At 45.3% G+C, this 16,729-nt stretch overlaps 1 protein-coding gene across 1 annotated transcript; it reads left to right on the top strand.

Annotated features, from left to right (window-relative positions):
- The first annotated feature begins 2,621 nt into the window (after nt 1-2,621).
- On the top strand, nt 2,622-13,745 carry tmem258 (transmembrane protein 258). The gene is made up of 4 exons (XM_078220580.1): nt 2,622-2,745; nt 8,034-8,143; nt 9,356-9,507; nt 13,602-13,745. The coding sequence occupies exons 1-3, from the start codon at nt 2,743-2,745 to the stop codon at nt 9,480-9,482; spliced, it is 240 nt and encodes a 79-aa protein (XP_078076706.1). The 5' UTR covers nt 2,622-2,742; the 3' UTR covers nt 9,483-9,507; nt 13,602-13,745.
- Nucleotides 13,746-16,729: the final 2,984 nt, after the last annotated feature.

Below are 16,729 nucleotides of genomic sequence, written 5' to 3'. Positions count from 1 at the left end.
TGTGGAGAGGGACACAGACTTAACGGGGCAAATTTTACCGTACTGCCCACCATGGGAATTGGAGCGGGCGAGGGGCAGACAATGGAAGGGTCCATTGACCTCGGGTGGGATTTTCTGGTTTTGGGGCGAGCACGGCTGGAAAATCCCTCCCAATGTTTCAAGTCACACGGCGCTTCTACAGAGTCTCGAAACTTTAACTCTTTCTCACTCCACAGATGCTGCCAGACCTGCTGAGTTTATCCAGCATTTTCTGCTTTTATCTTGTTGTAAGTGGGGGAACCCTAAGTAGGATAGTAAGATTTTTAAACTTAGGCATTAAGGTTGCTGACAGAACTACCAGTATTAAGGTAAATGACTTTTAAAACCAGCTTATAGGCTAACAAGAAAGTAATTTACACATATGAGATGCAGTAAGTGATTTAGACAAGTGATTATGATTTTAAAACACATATGCTAATCTTTTGAATGTATTCATGTATTGTTAAGATATATTGTTCACTTCAGGCAAGAGTAATTTGCTGTGAAGCATCATGGTAAAAAGCATTAGGGTGAAACCATAGTCCAAGAGAATGTTTAAACCTTTAAATTTATTCACTGTCCAGACAAGATGGATGCATGCCCAGACGTGGAGTCATGTGTTAATCTGGTTAGAGTTTCAACAACACCAGGTTAAAGTCCAACATGTTTATTTGGTAGCAAATGCCATTAGCTTGCGGAGTGCTGCCCTTTCGTCAGATGGAGTGGATATCTGCTCTCAAACAGGGCATACAGAGACACAAAATCAAGTTACAGAATACTGATTAGAATGCGAATCCCTACAACCAACCAGGTTTTAAAGATACAGACAATGTGAGTGGAGGGAGCATTAAACACAGGTTAAAGAGAAGTGTATTGTCTCCAGACAGGACAGCCAGTGAGATTCTGCAAGTCTCTGTATGCCCTGTTTGGGAGCAGATATCCGCTCCATCTGACGAAGATGGCAGCGCTCCGAAAGCTAATGGCATTTGCTACCAAATAAACCTGTTGGACTTTAACCTGGTGTTGTTAAAACTCTTACTGTGTTTACCCCAGTCCAACGCCGGCATCTGCACATTAATCTGGTTAGGCAGCGACCTTTAAGGGAACCCATGGGAACATTCATTTGAACTTTGGGCTAGCGTCTGAGGTTACTAGGCAACACAGGAAGTGGGGTCAGCCAAGACAGGACTTAGCTTCTGGATTCTACAGACTAATAAAATGCCATTGTGCCAGAGAGTGAGATATGATTGGCTATGGTATATGTCAGGTATTATTGTTGATTTACGTATACTGAAGATGATTGATTTAAAGCTAATGAAAGGCGGGAGTAATTGATAAGAAAAATCTATAATTTGAATTGTATAAGACAGATTTCGGAGCTGCCCTGCCCCTTTTGATGATCTCCTAGCAGCTGCTGGTCTAAATAAAGTTACATTTTTAAACTGAGACACTGGCTTCGTGAGTCTTGTATTGTCTAAAGTTAAGGCAGTACTGGTCATCTCGGTAACTCCACCAACAAGTGACAGGGTTGAGTCACTGGAGTCGGACGGCGGGACATGCCTCCTCAGGGTGAGTATCTTTACTTTATCACTCGGGTTAGTTAGAAGGAGCAAATTTAAATCTGTTATAGATATAGATGTCCTAGTGTCTATCAACATGATGTAGGCTTGGCATGCTAAAACTGCTTCTACATACATTCGGGGATCTTTTCCTGTAGTCTCAAGAGCTGCTAGTTGTCATTTCTGACCTAACAACTGCAATTCAGCCACTGCCATCTGAAATACTGACTGTGGTACTTGCTGTGTTGCGACAGGATTTTGGGTTTGAACATCGGGGGATGAATCTGCCCTATTGGGACCCTGTCATTCTCTACTCCCCACCCCTTTTGCCCAACAATTTTCCATATCATGACCTATCTTATGGCAACTGCTGCATTGTCTTTTGTTACTCTGATCATTTATAGAATCCAATCATAGAGTCCCTACAGTACAGGAGGCCATTTGGCCCATCGAGCCTGCACTGACATCAATTCCGCCCTATCCCCGTAACCCCACATATTTGCTCTGCTAATCCCCCCGAAACTAGGGTCAATTTAGCATGGCCAATCCACCTAACCCAGATGTCTTTGGACTGTGGGAGGAAACCGGAGCCCCCGGAGGAACCCACGCAGACATTGTTATTTAAATTATTATGTAAAGTTAAGGCAGTACCAGCCACCTGGGTAACCAACCAACACTTATATATGAAGGATTAATTAATTTGCTTTGCGGCGTTAGTAGAAAGATTGAAATTCTATGATCATCTCTTGTCAAATAGTTCCAGTGGGTCTCCATCCCCATTGCCCAGCAGGCAGATAGGGAGCTGCAATAGTTCAGTTTGATTGACAGCCACTGCTGGGGGGGCGGGGCCCTTACCCGCTCACGTGACTAGCCCCTGACTATCCGGGTGCGCATGTGCGAGGGCCGCAATGGCTGCTGGGAATCGTAGTCGTTCACTGATTTGCCGCTCGGTAAAGATGGTTTGGCCGTCCTCAGTTGAATTGCGTCTTATTTACAAAAGATGAAAATGCTCCATGCGGAGGTGTGTGACATTGAGAACGGGAAAGTGCAGCGAATCGAAATAGTGAAAAAACATGTGACTACAACACCCAGAAGGCAGCGCGGCAGCGGCGCTCGGGTATTGACGTCACTTCTGCCGTGGCGACGTGGCCCAAAGGGAGGAAAAATGGTGAGAAAATATTTCCTAATCCTGGGGAGAGAGACCCAGCTCCGCGCTGGTCCCCAATCCCGGGGAGAGAGACCCAGCTCCGCGCTGGTCCCCAATCCCGGGGAGAGAGACCCAGCTCCGCGCTGGTCCCCAATCCCGGGGAGAGACATCCAGCTCCGCGCTGGTCCCCAATGCCGGGGACAGACATCCAGCTCCGCGCTGGTCTCCAATCCCGGGGAGAGACATCCAGCTCCGCGCTGGTCCCCAATCCCGGGGAGAGACATCCAGCTCCGCGCTGGTCCCCAATCCCGGGGAGAGACATCCAGCTCCGCGCTGGTCCCCAATCCTGGGGAGAGACATCCAGCTCCGCGCTGGTCCCCAATCCCGGGGAGAGATATCCAGCTCCGCGCTGGTCCCCAATCCCGGGGAGAGACATCCAGCTCCGCGCTGGTCCCCAATCCCGGGGAGAGAGACACAGCTCCGCGCTGGTCCCCAATACCGGGGAGAGACATCCAGCTCCGCGGTGGTCTCCAATCCCGGGGAGAGACACCCAGCTCCGCGCTGGTCTCCAATCCCGGGGAGAGAGACCCAGCTCCGCGGTGGTCCCCAATCCCGGGGAGAGACATCCAGCTCCGCGCTGGTCCCCAATCCCGGGGAGAGACATCCTGGGGAGAGACATCCAGCTCTGCGCTGGTCCCCAATCCCGGGGAGAGACATCCAGCTCCGCGCTGGTCCCCAATCCTGGGGACAGACACCCAGCTCCGCGCTGGTCTCCGCGCTGGTCCTCAAACCCGGGGAGAGACATCCAGCTCCACGCTGGTTCCCAATCCCAGGAAGAGACATCCAGCTCCACGCTGGTCCCCAATCCTGGGGAGAGACATCCAGCTCCGCGCTGGTCCCCTATCCCGGGGAGAGACACCCAGCTCCGCGCTGGTCCCCAATCCTGGGGAGAGAGACCCAGCTCCGCGCTGGTCCCCAATCCCGGGGAGAGACATCCAGCTCCGCGCTGGTCCCCAATCCCGGGGAGAGACACCCAGCTCCGCGCTGGTCCCCAATCCCGGGGAGAGACATCCAACTCCGCGCTGGTCCCCAATCCCGGGGAGAGAGACCTGGCTCCGCGCTGGTCCCCAATCCCGGGGAGAGACACCCAGCTCCGCGCTGGTCCCCAATCCCGGGGAGAGACACCCAGCTCCGCGCTGGTCCCCAATCCCGGGGAGAGACACCCAGCTCCACGCTGGTCCCCAATCCCGGGGAGAGACACCCAGCTCCGCGCTGGTCCCCAATCCCGGGGTGAGACACCCAGCTCCGCGCTGGTCCCCAATCCCGGGGAGAGACACCCAGCTCCGCGCTGGTCCCCAATCCCGGGGAGAGACACCCAGCTCCGCGCTGGTCCCCAATGCCGGGGAGAGACAACCAGCTCCGCGCTGGTCCCCAATCCCGGGGAGAGACATCCAGCTCCGCGCTGGTCCCCAATCCCAGGAAGAGACATCCAGCTCCACGCTGGTCCCCAATCCTGGGGAGAGACATCCAGCTCCGCGCTGGTCCCCAATTCCGGGAAGAGACATCCAGCTCCGCGCTGGTCCCCAATCCCGGGGAGAGACATCCAACTCCGCGCTGGTCCCCAATCCCGGGGAGAGACATCCAGCTCCGCGCTGGTCCCCAATCCCGGGGAGAGACATCCAGCTCTGCGCTGGTCCCCAATCCCGGGGAGAGACATCCAGCTCCACGCTGGTTCCCAATCCCGGGAAGAGACATCCCGCTCTGCGCTGGTCCTGGGGAGAGATATCCAGCTCCGCGCTGGTCCCCAATCCTGGGGAGAGACACCCAGCATTCCGCTAGTCCTGTCCTAGTTTACCAGATAGCAAATATCATTAGCTTTCGGAGCGCTGTTCCTTTGTCAGATGACGAATCTGACACTCCATCTGACGAAGGAGCAGCGCTCCGAAAGCTAGTGGCTTTTGCTACCAAATAAACCTGTTGGACTTTAACCTGGTGTTGTTAAAACTCTTACAGTGTTTACCCCAGTCCAATGCCGGCATCTCCACATCATAGTTTACCAGAAGCAGGGTGACAGACTGGGGTTCCTGAACTTGTCTCCCCGGTGATGTCGTGGGTATTCTGGGATGAAGCGGTTAAAGAACCTTCTTCATTCAAAGCTGAAACTTTTAAATTGCATGCTTAAAACCTTTTCATTTTTGAAAATCGTTTCCCCTTCGCCTCATCTGTTAAAATGCCCAACTCTGGTTGGCATCCTAACTTCAACTTCTCCCATTCCACAATTTTGAATGAACAGATTTTCAGTTGAATTTGTGAAAGAAAGCTGTGTACCTGTGACTGGTCTCCTATATAAATGGACCCTTTTAAAAATGCTTCTTTCATATGCTTTGGAGTGAGTACAGGAAAAACTTGTGGCATTAATTTTAAATCCCTTTACTCCCTTGTATGAATATCCAAACATGTCAGTGGTCCTGATCCACATCCAATCTGGTTTTGGATTTGAGGAAAGGTAACATCTTGGGTTAATGCTCATCTGTAATGTACGCAGTGAAGCTGCAAAATTTCCAATAATATGAATCCAGTTTAAAATCAGGAAGATTGAACCCAAGCGACAACAATATATATTTATGCAGAGTCTTTAAAGTGGAAAATATATCAGTGTGTTTCACATGAGTGTAATCAGTCAAGAATTAATACTGAGTTGGAGGAGCAACCGTCACTTGGCCACTTGCTTATTTTGTTTGATCCAGAGCTGAGCTTCAAACTCCAGATCCCATCCATCACCTCTGCTCCTAAAATCATTCTGTTGTCCTTGGGTCTTATTTCTTTCTTGTCTTTCTGAGCTCCAGCTTGCACCTCACCACATACTATTGCAGTGATGATATAGCTATTATGCAACCTTGCAATAAGAGGATGTACCTCCGGTTACTTCATAAATTAAGCTTCCTCGGTCTACTTGGCTCCACTCTTCTGCCGAGTTAGTGTAAAGTTTTTTTTCATGTGACTATCATTTGAAAATACTAGAGATGGACTTTCCTGCAATATTGGATTGTGTTGACCCAATGTATTTATTGAGTGCTTTGATGTCAGGCCTAAAACCACCACAAGTATGAGAGACCTCTCATGGGATCGTCTCATCCTTCAGTTTTGTTACTCTTCAAAAAGAATGTTTGTTCTTATCAACTGTCTTAATGCATAGCATTAATCTCTTCCACAGATTCCTTGTAAATGTTTAAGTACTCTTTAGTAATGCACACTAGGAAAAGAGCCTTACACTTAGAAATTATTGATTTCTTTAAGGATCAGTAACTAACAAGTAGTAGTCCCAGATTAATACAAAACTGCCTTCATTTTTGCTAAGGTGAAGGTGCAGGATTTAGTTTTGCTTTGATTTATTACCTATTTGCTTTCTGTTTTCACCATTACTTGCCAGTGGACGGACACTGACGGAGGCCAGGTCTTGACGGCTGCCACAGAATAGTCTGTTGGGAGAAAAATTCAGCTAGGCTACATATTTCTGATGCATGCTACTTGAAGTAAATCAGTGCCAGATCATTGCGAGGCATTCATGAGGATTCAGAACAAATGTGTTCCTTTTTTAAAAAAGCCCTCTGTGTACCAAAGGCTTAAACGAGAGGGTCAAGTAAAATGGGAAGGTAATGACAGATACAGAGGACTCAGTGCTGTGGAAAACCTAGAGAGGTATAAACGTGTAGTGGTGAAATTAATAAAGCACAGAGAGGACAAGGAAAGTATTGGCAAGTAAAATCGAAAGCCTTTTTTGTATAAATGCATAAAGGTCATGAGAGTGTCTAAAGAAGGAGTAATTAAGGACCATTGGGATGAAGGATGTTAGTATTGTTTTTAATGTCTGTTTGCACTAAAGCGGATGATATAAAGATTGCAGGTTGGAGGAGTATAAAATGTTAGCTGAATTGTTTAACATCTATGAAAGTGGAGAAATCCCCAGACCTGGACAAAATGTCTAGGTTGTTACAAGAAGTAAGAGAAGAAAGGAGATTCTGAGCATTATTTTCCAATCATCTGGCTTCAGGTGTGGACTGCTAATGTACTGTTGTTTACGAAATTGAGAAAGTAATTAGAGGCCAGTCAGTCAGTGTGGGAGAATAATTGGAAAATATTCTGAGGGATGAAATAAATCATCTTTTAGAAATGATATGGAGATGCTGGTGTTGGACTGAGGTGGGCACAGTAAGTCTCTCAACACCAGGTTAAAGTCCAGCAGGCTTATTTGGTATCATGAGCTTTTGGAACATTGCTCCTTCATCAGGTGAGTGAAGGAGCAGCACTCCAAAAGCTCGTGATACCAAATAAGCCTGTTGGACTTTAACCTGGTATTGTAAGACTTCTGTCTTTTAGAAAGACATTGTTAAACAAAAAGAGTAGCCTGGATTTGTTAATGTAAGGTTGTCTGGCTAATGTGATTGACATTTTGGATGTAACAAGGCGAGTTGATGGGGGTAGTGGATCTTTTGTCGTCCATTTGAATTGATAGACTGGTCACAAAGTAAAAGTCCTTTCGAACTAAGGCAAAGTCGATCAAAATTGGTTGAGGCCGGAAGAAAAGAGTGGTGACTGATGGGTGTTTTTGTGACTGGCAAGTTATTTGCAGTGAAATTCTGCAGGACTCGGACTATATATATCAACGATTTGGACTTGCATAAGCCTGATGATACATCAGATGATGCCAAAGTTGGCCTTCTAGTTGGTAATGAGGAAAGCTGTAGACTGCAGGAAAATATTCATGGACTTATCAGGTGGGTGGAACAGTAACATATGCAGTTCAGTTTGGATAAGTGTGAGGTAATGTATTTGGGGGACATTAACAATGCAAGGGAATACACAAGTGGTAGGATATTGGGAAATGTGCAAGAATCTGCCTGGTAAGGTGGTGTAAGGAAGAAACCCTCATAATATTTATAAAGTACTTGGATATGCACTTGAAGTGTACCACAAGGCTATGAACCAAGTGTTTGAAAGTTGGATTAGACTGGCTAGCTGCTAATGCAATGGGTTAAATGGCTGCCTTCTGTTTTGCAAATTAATGTGATTCTTATTCACTGGTCCCTGATGGCCACATGGATAACAGCTGCGGACAGAATTGGCTTTGGTAATGGTGCTTTCCACAATTCCACCTTCTCGAGACTTACTGTCTTACCTGATACATAAAGAGGAGCAACTTGGACAACGTGCACGGTGGTTAAGGCTTGTGTGGAACTATACCCCCAGTGTGAGTGTTGTGTGTGTCACTGCTGTGGTGTATTAATTGCATACCTGTTCTTGTTTTTCAGGAGCTGGAGGCTATGACCAGATATACAAGCCCAGTCAATCCTGCTGTCTTCCCACACTTGACAGTGGTTCTTCTTGCAATTGGCATGTTCTTCACCGCATGGTTCTTTGTGTATCCTTCTCAGACTCTGGTTAATGAATTATATTGATGATCTAGTGGGTCAGCACATTTACCTTGAGGTTCAGTTCTAACCTGGAGCAATGGATGAAAGAGTCTTCCTTATTGAATTGAGTTTAGTGTACTCAACCTAGTTATTTTGTTGAGTGTTAGTTTTTGGCACAAAGTTTCACTCAGATTGGAAAGGCAGCTCATGTTAAATCAATAGGAAATGTTAAATTTTAGTTAAATTTTTTGGGTTATTGTAGGGCAAACTTTATTATACTACAGAAGCTATTTCTCACCTACCTGCTGCGCCTCAGCGACATCATCCGAGAGCACCGTCAGTTTTCTGATCCCTCTGGCCTCTGGTGCATGTTGACAATACCCAATTGTACCTCAACACCTCTTGCTTCCTCCACTGCTGCTAAATTATCAAACTTTAGCCGGCCTCAGAGCAGTGAGACTACAATGTTTGACCTCTGCACAATGGGCTACTGAAAGGGGTGGAGGTCCAGAGTCAGCATTTCCATGCCTGTAAGTGCTCATGTAGACTTTGGATGGGAATAGGATCAGCCTCTGAGGCTATTGTGTTCCGTTGCTGAAAGACTTGCCCACACTGTATCTAGGTTCACATGAAGAATCGTGTGTGGTAACACAGGATGGGCAGTGAATGACCTGTGGATCTGTGTGAAGCATTGGGATTTGAGTTGTAGGATGTTTATATGTCTTTGTGTGTATCTTTGAGATGTGTATTTTGCATGTAAAATTTGGCATGCACTTTTTTAAAGATTTATTTTTAGTGGTTGCTGGCCTCTTCTGACCTTGGGAAGTAGTCATGGATTCACAAACAGATCTAATCTTCAAAGAAACCTCTCCTGCTGCTCCATCCTTAGCAGCTCAATGATGCAATGTATTGCATGGTAGAATTCTCAGACTCATAAAATGCCACCATGGCTGGAATTTTACCACCCTGTCCGCTATAGGAATCGGAGGGGCGGACAATGGGAAGGTCTGTTGACTTTGCGTGTGATTTTACGGTTTTGGGACGAGTCGGGCTGCAAAATCCGGCCCCATATCTTCGGAGATAGCACAGGCAGTGAAGGGGAGGTTTTCTAGTGCGTACAATGCTCGTTCTTCATGGTGTACAGTAGGTACGTCCACCAGAGCCTGAGCTGCAGAAACGAAATCCAACTGCCGACCAGTTTTCCTGAATTGTTTTATTAGATATGAGGTAACATCTACCAAATACACACGGGACATCTACAAAGAACTGCTGATTTCCCTAGTGGCGTCTCTTTTTATGGGATTTGGAGTACTTTTCCTCCTCCTATGGGTTGGAATTTATGTATGATGGCAGCTGGGAATGTGCGGGGAAGGTAAGGAGCAGCTTCTGCTTTCTTTTAAGAGCACTGAACCCTCAGCAGGTTGTCCTTCAAGCGGTTTTGTAATACATTTACAAATTGCACTTGTATCACACAATATAAAAGTATCCTGGTTTGTTGGTATATTACCCTAATGTCCAGTTGGAAGTGAATGTAGGAGGTATGATAAGTAAGTTCGCAGAAGACACAAAAAATGGTCAATAGTAAGGAGCAATTAGATTACAAGATGCTATAGATAGGCTGGTCAGATGCCCACTCCAAATATTATAGTCCTTTTCTGAAGGTGCTACAGTGTGAGATCTCAAGATGTTAGGATGCAGTCTCATAGATCCTGGTACCCTCTGGTACTTTGCACAGTTTTGTGATCCTATGTGAGGTTAGGAATAGCATATTTGACACTGAATGACATCAGAGCTGAGTTGTCTGCTGTCCATGCATACACACCTTCCAGCAGGGATCACTGGATAGTGGCAGAGGATGGGAACCCAGAGCCATTACTCAGACTAACTGCATTTCCCCTAACAGAGATGAACCAAATAGCACACTGTTCCTATCTTTTAAAAGTAGTCGTAAAGCAAGATGAGTTTTACTGCTTGGATCACAGAAAAATTTACTATTTATGTTTTAAAAGCTGTGCGCTGTTTTTAAATGCACTTGTAGTTTTTTCTTCACTAAATTTATCTCTTGTGCCAGCTCTGTGACTGTTGTCAGTCACTGTGTCTAAAAGGGATGGAAGTGTCCAACTGCAAACCACATTCACAATAGCAGCCAAAACAGAAAATGCTGGAAAATCTCAGCAGGCCTGACAGCATTTGTGGCGAGAGAATAGAGCCAAAATGTTTTAAGTGCTTGAAACGTTGGCTCTATTCTCTCTCCACAGATGCTGTTAGACCTGCTAAGATTTTCCAGCATTTCCTGTTTTTGTTTCAGATTCCAGCATTTTGCTTTAATCTTAGTGTTTAATTCACAATAGCAGTGCTAGTTGGGATAACGGGTTAGCAATCCTGATGGGTTGTTCAGTGCCATTTCATATTGCCAGTGATATTTGAAATAGACTACTGTAAATAGAACTGGAGTGGAGGAGGGGGCTCAAATCAGAGATAGCTGCCCCTCACCATCTTCCCAGTTAAAATGTAACAAGAGCATGGGGCTAGGGGCTTGTCCTCTTTCCAGAAGATAATGATGTACGATGCTGTTTGATGAGGGGGGGAGATATGACAGTGGACAAGAAAATTCAATGCAGCACTGACAACACATTAGGTAAATCCACCTCCTGGTAAGGGCCTGAACCAATCACATCAGGCTGGCCCAGATCAATGCTCGCGATAGTTGATTCCTCATTGGCTAACGGAGAGTTGGTAAATGGCCTCTGTGCCCCAACATTAGAGCAGGAGCCCATCGAGCCTGCTCCACCATTCAGTATGATTATGGTTGATCATTCACTTCAAAGCCTTTTTACCCACATAATCCCCATATCCCTTTATGTCATTGGTATTTAGAAACTTGTCGACGTCTGCTTTAAGCATACTCAATGACTGAGCTTCCAAAGCCCTTTGGGGTAGAAAATTCTAAAGATTCACAACCCTCTTGAGTACAAATGCTTCTCCTCATCTCTCCCCTAAGTGACTTCCCCCTTATTTTGAATTTGTCCCCTGGTTCTAGACTTCCCAACCAGGGGAAACATCTTGCCTGCGTCTACCTGTCTATCCTTTAATTATTTTGTAGGTCTCATTCTTCAAAACTCTAGTGAATACAGGCCCAGTTTCCCCAAACTCTCCTTGTAGGGATATTCCTGCCATCCTGGGAACAAGGTGAACCTTTGTTGCACTCCCTCTATGGCAACAATATCTTTCCTAAGGTAAGGGGACCAAAACTGCACACTACTCCAGGTGTGGTCTAACCAAGGTACTGCACAAGCCTAACGCACCTGATCACAGGTGAAGACAAGTGCCGACTTGGCTGTGGTGTCTTTTGCTGTCAGATGTCCTACTGTTGTCTCACAGCATTGGCTTTTCTGTGAAAGATGGCCACATAATGTTGTCCCATTGTTTAAGAAGGGGAACAGAGACTTCCCCGGGAATTATAGACCGGTGAGTCTCACTTCTGTTGTCGGCAAGATGTTGGAAAAAATTATAAGGGATAGGATTTATAGTTATTTGGAGAGTAATGAATTGATAGGTGATAGTCAGCATGGTTTTGTGGCAGGTAGGTCGTGCCTTACTAACCTTATTGAGTTTTTTGAGAAAGTGACCAAGGAGGTGGATGGGGGCAAGGCAGTGGACGTGGTATATATGGATTTTAGTAAGGCGTTTGATAAGGTTCACCATGGTAGGCTTCTGCAGAAAATGCAGATGTATGGGATTGGGGGTTATCTAGGAAATTGGATCAGGAATTGGCTAGCGGATAGGAAACAGAGGGTGGTGGTTGATAGTAAATATTCATCATGGAGTGCGGTTACAAGTGGTGTACCTCAGGGATCTGTTTTGGGGCCACTGCTGTTTGTAATATTTATTAATGATCTGGATGAGGGTATAGTTGGGTGGATTAGCAAATTTGCTGATGACACCAAAGTCGGTGGTGTGGTAGACAGTGAGGAAGGGTGTCGTAGTTTGCAGGAAGACTTAGACAGGTTGCAAAGTTGGGCCGAGAGGTGGCGGATGGAGTTTAATGCGGAGAAGTGTGAGGTAATTCACTTTGGTAGGAATAACAGATGTGTTGAGTATAGGGCTAACGGGAGGACTTTGAATAGTGTGGAGGAGCAGAGGGATCTAGGTGTATGTGTGCATAGATCCCTGAAAGTTGGGAATCAAGTAGATAAGGTTGTTAAGAAGGCATATGGTGTCTTGGCGTTTATTGGTAGGGGGATTGAATTTAGGAGTCGTAGCGTTATGTTGCAACTGTACACAACTCTGGTGCGGCCGCACTTGGAGTACTGTGTGCAGTTCTGGTCCCCACATTACAGGAAGGATGTGGAGGCTTTGGAGAGGGTGCAGAGGAGGTTTACCAGGATGTTGCCTGGTATGGAGGGGAGATCCTATGAGGAGAGGCTGAGGGATTTGGGATTGTTTTCGCTGGAAAGGCGGCGGCTAAGAGGGGATCTTATTGAAACATATAAGATGATTAGAGGTTTAGATAGGGTGGATAGTGATAGCCTTTTTCCTCTGATGGAGAAATCCAGCACGAGGGGGCATGGCTTTAAATTGAGGGGGGGTAGTTATAGAACCGATGTCAGGGGTAGGTTCTTTACCCAGAGGGTGGTGAGGGATTGGAATGCCCTGCCAGCATCAGTAGTAAATGCGCCTAGTTTGGGGGCGTTTAAGAGATCCGTAGATAGGTTCATGGACGAAAAGAAATTGGTTTAGGTTGGAGGGTCACAGTTTTTTTTTTTTAACTGGTCGGTGCAACATCGTGGGCCGAAGGGCCTGTTCTGCGCTGTAATGTTCTATGTTCTATGTTCTATAATACATAGTGGGGAGCTGCGCCCATCTGGGATTGTGCTGAAGTGCAAGTCAGCACCTTTAGAATAAATGCGGAAAGAATTGGAGCAGAAGAGAGGCATATCTGATTCTAAATACTAGTTACTGACAAATAGAGTTTAAAAAAAAATACATCTTGAGAAAATACTGTAGTGAACAAACTCATTGTGCTTTTTTCTCCCCCTCATCTCTAACAGATGTTTTTGATTTTATCCTGACTGGTTGTGTTTTTGTTTGAATCCTTAAGTGTAAATATCTATCTTGTATAGCCATTCCCTCATCCCTAATCTCTTCTAGTGCTACAATCTCTGAACTTTCTGTTCCGTAGACTCTGACATTTGTGCATCCCATCTCCTTTCTAACAGTAGCCATGACTTCAGCTGCCTTTGGCTCACCCTGGCGTTCCCTCCCTAAGCTCCAACTTTCCTGCTTAAAACTCAACTTTGGTTGAGTATTTTGTCACCGCTCCTAATCTTTCCCCTTTGGCTCGCGTTTGTTTTTTCCATGGCTCTTTGTGAAGCATCTTGGGAACATTTTCCTTTATTAGAGGCACCATTTAAGTACAAGTAAGAGGTGTCCATTTTTAACTTGTCTTTTTTCTCACCTGTACAGATATGAGGGACCATTCCACCATACCACTGTAATCTCAATGTCACCAGGTCTTGGGGAAGCAGCAGCTCTTCAAGAGACACTCAATAGCGCCTGGACTTTGTACAGAATATGTTCTTATAAAAACAAAAGATGAAAATTTTGAAATTTTTGTTTATTGTGAAATGTTTTCTGCTGTTCTGCCTAGTTGTATCTTTTAGGAGCTAAGGCCTCGTCTGCCCTTTTAGTCGGAGATGAAAATATCATAGCATTATTTTGAAGAGACATTTTCATTGGTATCCTGACCAAATCGACTCCAGTTTCCTCCCACAGCCCGAAAGACGTGCTGGTTAGGTGCATTGGCCATGCTATATTCTCCCTCAGCGTACCCAAACAGATGCTGGAGTGTGGCGATTGTGTGTGCAATTTTCACAATACCTTCATTGCAATGTTAATGTAAGCCTACTTGTGACACGAATAAATAAACTTTATTAACATTGCTGAATATTGGACCAACAAACATTAAATCCCTACATATCTTTGACATAAAGGTTAACTGGATTGCCACATTAGTACTGTGGCTAATGGAGCAGGTCAGTGGCTTGGAATTATGCAGTGAGTAACTCACCCCCTGTATTGTATCTATAAGGTATAAGTCAGTCCTCACTTGCCTAATTGAGTGTAGTTTTGACACCACCCAAAACAAAGCAACATTGTTTGATTGGCGCGTCATCCAACACCATCACAGAGACAGCAGTGTGAACCATAGGCAAGATGCACTGTCTCAACTCGTCAAACTCCCTTCCAACAACACCTTCTAAACTTGCGACCTCTTCTACCTAAAAGAGCAAGAATATAGGAGCATCATATCTGCAGGTTCCTCTCCAAATGACGCGCCATCCTGACTTGGAATTATATTGGTGACCCTTCCTGTGGCTCGGTCGAAAACCTGGCACTCCCTAAGAGTGCTGTGGGTGTACCAACACCACATAGACTGTAGTTATTCAAGAAGGTGGCTTGCCACCACCTTCCCAAAGGTGTTTAGGATGGGTAATTAATGCTGACCTTGACAATGATGCTCATATCCTACAAATGAATTAAAAATCGTAACTAACTGCAGTTCAAACTACTTCAATGGCCGTGAAGCTTTGATGAAGGCTGTGGGGTGACCTGAGGTTGTGAAAGGCATTTAAAAATGAACCTTGCATGAAATTACAGACACTCAGTATCTGTAGTGTATCTGTGTACCATACTGATAGAGTCTCCTGCATGGCTGTGGGTGATAATACTCCCATTTTCACTATTGTCTATCTGGCGTAGCACTGTGGAAAAGTGCATCTTTGTTTGGAGATGCCCAATTAAAAAGCAGTGTGAGCAAGGTGTTTGATGAGTGAGCTGGACATTATGGGATGGGTGTGGATAGTAGAATTTGGAATGAGCTGAAGTTTGTGGTAGATGGGAAACCAACCAGGAGAGCATTGAAATAGTGGGGAGGTGACAAAGTTTGGATATGTGCATCAATGTCAGGAAATACATAAAGATGGGAGATGTTATGGAAGTGGCACAGCAGTTACCACTGCTGCCTCACAGCGCTAGGGACCTGTGTTCGATTCAGGCCTTGGATTACTGTGCGGAGTCTGGATGTTCTCCTTATCTATGCGTGGGTTTCCTCCGGGTGTTGCAGTTTCCTCCCATAGTCCAAAGATTTGCAGGTTAGGTGGATTGGCCATGCTGAATTGTCCTTTCATGTCCAAAAGATGTGTAGGTTAGGTGAATTAGCCATGGTAAAAGTGTGAGGTTATGGGGATAGGGCAGTGAGCATTGGCCTGGGTGGATTGCTCTTTTGGAGAGTCGTTGCGGATCAATGGGCCGAATAGCCTCTTTCTGCACTACAGGGATTCTATGGACATAGGCAGTCTTTGATGAAGGTCAGAAACAGCTGAGCATTGAATAGGATGCCAAGGTTGCAAATAGTCATGTTGAACCTGAGACATTTTGGAGAGGGTGATGGAATTGGTGGCAAGGGTGAGATGTTTGTGATCGGAACCAAAGGTAATGACTTGGCTTTCCCCAATGTTTAACTCGGGAAGTTGCAACTTATCCAATACTTGACATGGAACAAGCAGGTTGATAACACAGGCACCGGAAGGATAAACATGAGAGAGATGGAACTGGTTGTTGTCAGAAAAGCAGAATGCTAATTCCATGTCTGCTGATGAGGTCACCAAAGGGCAGCACATAGATGAGTAAGAGGGGTGCCCAAGGAATAGATCCTAGAGAAACATCCAAAGGAAAACCAATTGGACAGAGTGACTATGAAGCTGATAAGCAACCACAGTTTTGTTAGGAAAACTGATCATATGTGATTTTACATTGGTGTTGGTTCAAATTACATTGAATGTAAAGTAGGCCTTTCAGCCGAGTGAGTGTGAGCTGGTGTTTATACTCGATACGGATCTCCTCCTATGCCATTTGCCCTGTCTAAGCCTTTCAGCACATCTTTCTATTCTCTTTTCTCCCATGGATGTGTTATAATTCAGGTCAGAAACTCCAAAGTGTTTGGTGAAGCCCACCTGGATCATAAGTTTTGCACTTTGAATTTGGCGAGGATAAGCATGATATGTTTCAGGTATGATTCACCAGCGGGCTTTTATCAAGCAAAGTTTATTTAAGAATATAGTTAACATGTATAGTAAGAAAATTAGAAATAACTTTTATTAATTACAAACAAAAAAACCCTGATAACGTATAACCCTTAACAAATATATCTAAGATGTTCCAATCAAACAAAAACTTCCCATAAACATAAAAAATCCTTTCCACAAGTTTAACACAGCAAAGACTATTGCTCACCTGATACTGGAATGGAGTCCTTTGGTTGAAGAATTGAAAACCCCGACTTCTCAGTTTGTAACTTCTAGCAGCCCTCTGGACACACCCAGAATAGTTTGAATTCAGAACACCAGGGAGAGACTCTGATCAAGCCACAACAGCACATGTTCGTCTCCAGGAAGGCAAGAAGCCTTGCTTTCAGTGAACCAACAGAATTTCCAAAACCAGGAGAGAGAGAAACACTTCTTTTTAGATTGGTGTCTTCTAAAACCAAAAGCTGCAGCCAGCCTAAACAGAAAAATACTTTAAATTCACTAGGA

This window comes from Mustelus asterias, chromosome 9 (genome assembly GCF_964213995.1).
Source record: "Mustelus asterias chromosome 9, sMusAst1.hap1.1, whole genome shotgun sequence".
Classification (NCBI taxonomy): domain Eukaryota; kingdom Metazoa; phylum Chordata; class Chondrichthyes; order Carcharhiniformes; family Triakidae; genus Mustelus; species Mustelus asterias.
Note: the sequence above shows the minus strand (reverse complement) of the source record. Positions and strands in the feature narration are given on the sequence as shown.